The 8,395-nt window shown below is 42.5% G+C and overlaps 1 protein-coding gene across 1 annotated transcript; it reads right to left on the bottom strand.

Annotated features, from left to right (window-relative positions):
• Positions 1–686: 686 nt before the first annotated feature.
• Positions 687–8,378, bottom strand: LOC116383895 (nicalin-1). Its single transcript, XM_031848078.1, has 15 exons — positions 4,993–8,378; positions 4,381–4,571; positions 4,014–4,158; positions 3,822–3,919; positions 3,614–3,691; positions 3,419–3,522; positions 3,161–3,249; positions 2,912–3,051; positions 2,649–2,827; positions 2,446–2,533; positions 2,299–2,337; positions 1,218–1,390; positions 1,068–1,121; positions 912–990; positions 687–768 (listed from the first exon to the last, which is right to left on the bottom strand). Exons 1-15 carry the CDS (start codon positions 5,141–5,143, stop codon positions 712–714), a joined length of 1,665 nt encoding a protein of 554 aa, XP_031703938.1. The 5' UTR covers positions 5,144–8,378; the 3' UTR covers positions 687–711.
• Between the last annotated feature and the right edge of the window lie 17 nt (positions 8,379–8,395).

Here is an 8,395-nt window from a genome sequence, read left to right as displayed (position 1 = left end):
TCAGCTCCCAGCTGTTTAGCTGTCTCATAGCTAAAACAGAATCAGTCTTATCAGATCTATAGAACTGGAACAAACCAGAGGAGGGATGGGATTTCTAAGAATCTCCCACCACCACCACCACCACCACCCAGGGTCACCTCTATCCTCTGTCAGCATGCCACATGAGCATCAATAATTCACCAAGCGCTGCAGGGTGCCTTTGTGTCTCCACTGTTCTCACTGAGTTATCTGTGACAGGAACTGGCTGTTCATCTCGCTGCAGTGGCTGGGCCTTGTTTGACAGCCACGTTAAGCCGAGTCAAATCCATGTCAACAGATGCAAAGCAGAGGGCATGGGGAGTCATAGTAATGATGCGGCAGCAACGTCCTTCACGGGTGCTCAAATCAAACCCAACCTCTAGTTTGTGTTCCCTTCTACAGTTTACTTTGACCCTAGGCCAATCCCATACTCCTCCTTTATTTGTTTTGTTTACTTTACATCTCGTCCAAACAACAAATTCCAGTCTGAGAAATGGTTTTCAATACAGTGTATTTATGAAAACAATATACATTTCAAAGCAAATGCACACTTTGTAAGTTGTGCATATGATTGGTCTTAGAAGATTCTTGCTGCGTTGCTTTCATGTTCTGCACAGCCAGTGAAGCAGGAGTCCAACATGTGCAATGCAGACTTCAAAGCCTTGGTCATCGACTCAGCATTCACAGTCTCATTCAGTCGTGTTTGGATTTCACTGCCGCTTTGAGCTTTGTGTAGAGATAATCAAAATTCTGTAAGAGAGAACAGAGGGGTGGTGTGAGAAAAGAAACCTGATATGTCAAGCGTTGACGACCTATCTGTTGAACGTATGAGATGACATACAAGGTGCTGTGCAATACAGTATGAATGGACAATATAAAAGACATTAACCAACCTGGATGGTATAGTAGACGATCCCCAAATAAGCAGCAATGCAGCCGCCGAGGAAGAGATCAAAGGCTGCAGGCTTCACTCTGGAATAAAAAGTGTGTCAGTGTCCTAGTGTCTTATAAAAATGTCATACAAAATGCATACGAGTTCAGATATTTACCTGTACATCACTATTGGTTGGTTCATTTGGTCAAAAAAGGTAATATCAGGGTCCCTGTATGAAGAAATGTAGTTAATCATGGGTGATGTCTTTGCAGTGGGATGACATTTCAAGGTACAGTATGTGTTTTCTCCTGCTACTACATTTGACCTCCTATCCTGTCGGTAGGCGTGTCTGTGAACTTGCTGCAGGTAACGTTTGAACTCGTGCTCCAGTGAGTTGACCAGCAGGATGTGACTGGGCTCTTTGTCCAGCAGCTGGGTGGCTCGAGGGACTGAGGTCAGGAAGGACATCAGACTGGACATACGACTGTCGTGAAAGTCCTGCGTCAACAGTTTAGACGTGGATTCACATAAAGAAAAACGTAGGAAAGGCCATCACATAAAAATAAAAGTAGCTAATGTCGAGCATGAAAAACCTAATTTTCTACACTCCAAATATACACTGCCACTGAAAAGTTTGGGATCGCCTGCCAGAAAAGCTTGATTTGTGAGTCTGATGGCTGAGAAAACAACAGTGGAATAGGAATAGAGGAAATCAGTCATTGGCAAAAGAAACTGGAAGCTTTGCAGCAACATGTTTGCCGATTTAAAGAGGAACAAGTTCCTGTTTCAGTGTCAAGTGTACAATAATGCGGCCAATAACAAGCTGGAATACTAACAGGTGTGTTGCTTTAGCAAAGCTATTTTTAAAACCGCACACCAGAAATAGAAGGTTATTGTAGGGTGAGCACTATTGGAACTGGATCACAGAATATCATCTAGACAGACTATGGACTGACAAACCACAGTTTAAAACTCCTCAATACAACTACTGAGTAGACTGCAGAGGGTCCAAATAATATAAAGTACCGTTATGGGTCAATTTAAATTGAGGGTCAACTATGCTTTTCTGGACTGGAAAACAAATTCAAAATGTAGACTTTTTATTTTTTGGGGGGCCAAACTATTTCAAATGTAATTAATACATTTGAAATGTATTGTCTGAATTATACTGTTTTTGCCTGAGTTAAAATAGTCACTATTGAAGGAAAGAAGAACAACATCAATATAACAGGTGACTTAAACTTTTGAAGGATGGTGTATCTTAATAAATGGTTTTATTCAAATACCCCCAATCATTAAATGAAGGCCGGAGACTTTGAAGACACAAAACTCTGCAATGCCTATAAACTAACACCAGAGGTCAGCACTTGCCTTTGTTTATTGACCAAAATAAGCAGCCAACTTACCAATTGGCCCTTGAAAACCTGCACATCTTTTGGTGCAACCTTGTAGAAGATAATGAAAATGAATCACACATTAAAATGCTGATGACAGATGAAACCACAGTATATGTATTCGGATACATGCATTCCATTTTCATGCATTTTAATCACCTTGTTAGAGAGATTGTACATATAACGTGCCAGTGCTTCTGCTATGATGATGCCATTTCGCTTCATTTTCCTGTAGTCCACTTGTGACCTGTGAGAAGACACAAAGGTAACTGTGATGCGTCTTTTCATATCATCTCATCTTATAGTAAACAAGGCCTTCAAGCACCAAGTCATAACAATGAACCACAGAATAAAGAACCTACATGGTGTCTAGTATGGAGCCACGGAGCTCAGATTTGGGGTCTTCCAGACGAGACAGAGTGAAGCTTGGTATCCTGCGCAGGCTGTAGCGCTCATGCTCCCACGCTACTGTGGACTCCACAAGATTGATCTTCTTGTGGACCAATCCCACCTTCACCCAGGGAAATCTGGAGGACACCACCTGGTGGAGTGATCACACATTTAAGTCCATGAAGACCGAGAAAGGCCTGCTCCATATTTTAGACCTGTCAATAAAGCTTGTTACCTCCTCCAGCTGTTGAATGAAAGACTGCATGGGAGTGTCGGGTTTAGGAGGGCGGGACACATGCATGTACAGTTCATCACTGTTGGCCAGTGTATCCAAACACAGAACAAATGCCACATTGTCATGGAGCAGGCTGGACTCTGGAGGAAAAAAAGGTTTGGATGAAATAAATCAGGGCTGCTCGTTTTCAGATCTGGTGGTGCTGTAGAGTACTTTCAAAAAGCCCAAAACACTTCAAGAAAAACTCACCGGCATGGTCCAGATTATCTTCAATCCATCTCTTCGTGCCAAGAAAATTGTACTTTCCTCCTCCAGTTAAGGAGAACATTAAATGATATCTTTAAAAGAGCAATCAAGCATTGAATATTATGTTGGTTACCTCTACATGAAAGACATTTTTTCAGATTAATAGCAGTAATCTACCAAAACAGATGGTGATAGTGTACGGCTCTCTTGAGAATGGGACACAGCTAGGTTTTCAGCAAGGTTTGGGGGGTTGTAACTCACGGTGGTCTGGTGCTTGGGTTACTAAAAAGCTTCTGGAAGAGACGTGCCAACTCTAGTAGGATGGTGACCCCACTGCCATTAGAGTCTGCTCCGTATGACAACCACTGTGTTACACACAAATACAAACATTAAACAAACATAGCATTATACTACAAGTGCAGAAAACTGTGTTTACATCATTTTTACGTGGCTCACTGGTGCCAGCCCGTAGGAATCATAGTGGGCAGTGATGACGACAGTGGGTACATCCTCCCCTGCACCGGGAAGCATTCCCTTAAAAGAAACATCACCAGTTATACAGTGCGGCGCTGAAGACCAATCACAAGCCAAACTAATCAGGTTCGACTGGCATCTGAAGAACGTCATGCGGTCAGAGGTTGGTACCAGTCGGTTCCATACTCACCTCCAGTGTGGTGATGATGTTGTCAGTGATGCCCTTAATAGGGACATTGTTGCTCACTAAGATCTGAAAGGCTGTCGCTGTGACCATACTACGAAGCACTGCGAAAAAAGAAAACATATACAAACCTCGGAATGGAGATGTTTTAATGTTTTTCACCTCCTAAAAATGTAACGACCCTCTCGCTCCTCTCACCTCTGACGAATATAGACGAGGTCCTGGTGGCAGCAGCTTGCTTGACCTCCTCATACATGTAAAGCAGCTGTTCGTCCTCAGGCACCACATACACAGGCATGAGGGTCTCCTTCAGCAAGGCCTCGCTCTCACTCACCATGAAGGACTGCGAGGGGAAAAGGGAACTCTTTCTAGTCGCAGATATATGAAAGATGCTCCGCGGTGGGGTGATCATAACACTTCAGCAAGCTGCTACCTAAAACCCTGGAGCACTAAGATACAATATATCATATTACAAAACTGTATCCTGTCAGAAAATAAGAATGTTTTTCTTGTTGCCTTGCAGCATGTCCTGGAGCAGAAAGGTGTTTCTGGATAACTTGTTTACCTGCACAGTGTCATGGGGGATAGCGGAGATATTTTTGGGCAGCAGGATCAGGATGGCCGCAGCACTTTGCTTTTGGGCCTCAAGGTATTTTTCTGTGGTGAAGTCCAGCACCTTCATGATGACGCAGCGGCGGGTCAGCACCGGCTCATCGGCTGAGCGCGCCTCTGCCACCACGATGGCTCCACGGCAACCTCAGAAGACAAATGAAATGAACACAAATATCAACTCGAGCCAATTTACTCAAGTACTGTACTGTATTTCTATTCTTTGTTAGTTCACACTTCTACTACACTACATTTTAGAGGATATGTTGTATTTGTACTCCACTGCTTGATCTGAAACAAGACAAGGGCCCCCCGAGTAGACACAGCTTTTGAGGTCACAAGCCAAATAGGTTTAAATACTGGATTAAATAACTGGTAACTACAGCTGTCAAATAGAAGTAGTCGAGTAAAAAGTACAATAGTTCCCTCTGAAATGTAGTAGAGTATAATTTAAAGCAGCATTAAATGGATATACTCAAGTAAAGTACCTCACAGCTGTACTGAGCTTGAGTAAATGTACATAATCACCCTCCACCTCTGGAGTTGAGGTGTAACGCTCTGAACTCACCATGCTTCCTTTGTACCAGGTTGAACTGTTGCATCCTGTAGGCTCTGAACTCGTAGGAGGAAACAGCCGGGAGAGCAGAGCCGTGCAGACGCTGGACACAGACCAGCAGCAGCAGCAGCTCGGCAGCTACACTCAGGTCTCTCAGCAACATGATGTCACGTCCCGCCTGCGTCTTGTTATGGTCTCAATCTATGAGGGACGGCTGATGTTACGGTAAACTACATACAAGGCCTGACTATACAGAGTACCATAGACTCACTCCCACAGTTTACAATCACATATTCTACCTATAACCATGAAGTCAGTTATGTTCTAGTAGCATCATTTGAGGCATGGAAATGTCCCTCACCTGTCCCCCAGCAGTCCCGTCTCATGAGCCTTTGTACTACGTCTTCCTCAACTTCAGTGCTACTCCTTTCAGCGTGGACACAAACTAGATCCTGGGATTCAAGGCGTCTTCTGTAGGTAAGCCACCATTCACCATCTGCTCCCAAGGGATCAACTCAAGGCTAATCACAAATACCCAACCCCCCCACCTCTCACACTCACTACTCTTCCATCTATCCATCCCTCCTCCCAATCCTCTCTTTCCTGGCTGAAATGTTGCCTTCAGTCACTTCAGCAGGTAGTCCATCAATCACACATCACCAGCAGAGACTCTGTGTGGGAGCCAGGCAAAGTGTTTCATACAGTAGCTATTTGTTGCACCTCATGCAGGGACAAGCATGTCTGAGGAGCTGGTTGGATAAGAGCTCTTGAGAGCTGACTGAGGCTGAATGGAGGCGTCACCCCCTCTGATCAGACCGTCCATCTATTGGTGAAATATGTAAAAGTTTTACATATTTCACCAATAGATGGACTGTGTTTTAAACATTGTTTAAAAATTTTAAAAAAAAGAGGAATGGCAAAACTTGTACATTTAAAAACTTACAGAAACGCATGGCACCATCACACTTCAGATATCTAATATTTATTTTTTTGATATGTTGCACTATACACAGAACTTTGACACAGTTAAAATCTAAATGGAACCAGTTCACAATCATCATAATAAGCACCTGACAAATAAAAAATTTTAAAAAAAAAATCTGTCTGCACATGAATTATTTCCCATTCTTGAAAAATAAATTAAAAACACACAACTGCAAATAAATAGCTTATGTTACAATGCATTAATGAAGACTCTGAACTCAGGAGATTAGTGAAGCTACACCCCTAGTGAGACGACGTTGGCACGCCTGCCCGTGTGTGAATCTATCGGGATGATGTTAATGGTAGAAAACAAAGCAAAAACGCACCATAGTCAATTACAGTCAGTCCCTACATATAAATGTTAAGTGTACACAGCTACAGGTCAGACACACGCCTCAGCTAGTAGCACATTACCTGACCTACTCTTCTATTCAGGTATTTTTCTACGTAATACAAGTCATTTTATCATCTACACACATGGCACCTGTAGCTTGTTTTAATGCTTCTTTTCTTTTGTAACTCAAGTGCTGCAGAGACATTGAGGCCGTATAATAATCAGGTATATCAGCGATGAGAGAAAGGCGATGCCCTCTTACAGGTTAACGGGTAGAATTAGCCTTTTTGTTTCCTTTACAAGTAGCTTTGATTTTTCTTTATTCTCTACTTACGGTATGTTTCATTGATTCAAAAAATGTCTTTTTTTTTTTTCTTGACCGTGCTTACTGTATGCTTGCAGATCTGGCATTCTCCAAAAAAAAAAAAAAAAAAAAAAAAGGGAGAGCTCCAAGAGATGCGTGTGTCTATCAAGGTTTAAGTTATGTTGAATAGAAAATATTTTTCAGGTGTCGAAATGTGCATTTTGTGTTTTTGGGAACAGATTCACATGCGAGTGACTTTTATCATCTGTAGATCTAAAGAGATGTGATGTAAACATAACAAATAACCAGAATGCATTAAGTACTTCCTACTCAACATCATTGGAAAACATCCATTGGCATAAAGCATTGACAATACACAGCTGTGTCCGGTGCTACATATACAGACCCCAAATCAAATCAGACAACTTGCTCATATTATAAGTCAGGGGGGAATATGCGCAGATGTACAACCATACAAACCCCAAAACACTTAAAACTAAAATTGTGTTTATTTTTTGAAAAAAGAAAAAAAAAAATCCATTTCATTTCCATCCAAGCAATATGGAATCAATTTATAGACATTCTTCAGAAACCATAACACAGGTACAGGCCAAAGCTGCACAACTTTCTATGTATTTGCACATATTCTAAGCCTCTTATTGTTATTGTTCGTGGTATTATTTTGTAACCACATTCACTGGTGGTGACTGCCTTTGTGCTCCTCTTACACATCCACTCATGTCGGGGCTTTCATGGACAAAAACAAAAGGACGTACGCAGCAACTCATGAGCTGTTTCTAATAACGGTTTCTCTATATCTACCGATATTACAGTGGATGAACCTAAATACTACGAACTCGATGTTTTTAAAAGCACGCCTCACATATCGTCTCGAGGATGTGTTTAGAGGTTGACAAGAACTTGATAAATCATCTGCACAAGCTGGTCATTAGGACACAGTGTAAACAGGCAACATGCAAAACTACTTGTTTTCAGCTTCTTTTAACTGTGTCTGTACAACCTCGGTGTAACAGACAAACTTGAAAAAGAAAGATCTGGAATTACTCCCATAGTGTTGTGAGTAAGCATTAGTGTTTCACCAGCAGCTTGATGGTTTAGAACTACTTCCTTGGACATATTCAGACACACGTATGTCATCGTCATGTCTGACACATATATACACACAGGAAGACAAAGCAGACTGGCTGAAAGAAAAATGAGAAAGAAAAAACAATGGCCACTACAAGACGTCCGATCTCTCCTTGTCCTTTGTTCGGACACTTTCAATGACACACCAGTAGAAGAAGAAGTAGACTCCATGGATGATGCACTGTCACGGTAAGGTCACAGTGTCACCCTTTCAGGTGTTTGTTCCCACTGACTTTGTTTCCACAGTGACGCACAATCCCCCACGGTCCTTGTAAACCTAAATATCCACAAGCATGAGATGGAAGTCAAACGAAGACGAAGCAAAAGTAACACGTTTTCCTTAGAGGTAATGTTTCTGCCATCAGTCGAGTCCTCGCTGAACCAACAACGCAGAAGTAAGATGCACAGATCCTACCATAGGAGGAACACGCACAAATACTGTACATAGTGACTCTATTCTCACCACTTGACCCATCTCCATTTCTTAACTTAGCATGTTTAACCCTCGTTTTCCCTTTGTGCCACTGCCAGTTGATAGTTTGTTCCTCCTTGCTGCCACTCTGGTGTCAGTAGTTGGCCTCAGTGTAGGTGGCAGGCAGGAAGGGTTTCTATGGGGGGGGGGGGGGGGGGGGGGGGGGGGGGGG

This window comes from Anarrhichthys ocellatus, unplaced genomic scaffold (assembly GCF_004355925.1).
Source record: "Anarrhichthys ocellatus isolate YVR2014 unplaced genomic scaffold, GSC_Weel_1.0 scaffold1, whole genome shotgun sequence".
NCBI lineage: Eukaryota > Metazoa > Chordata > Actinopteri > Perciformes > Anarhichadidae > Anarrhichthys > Anarrhichthys ocellatus.
This window is presented reverse-complemented; position numbering and strand designations above follow the sequence as displayed.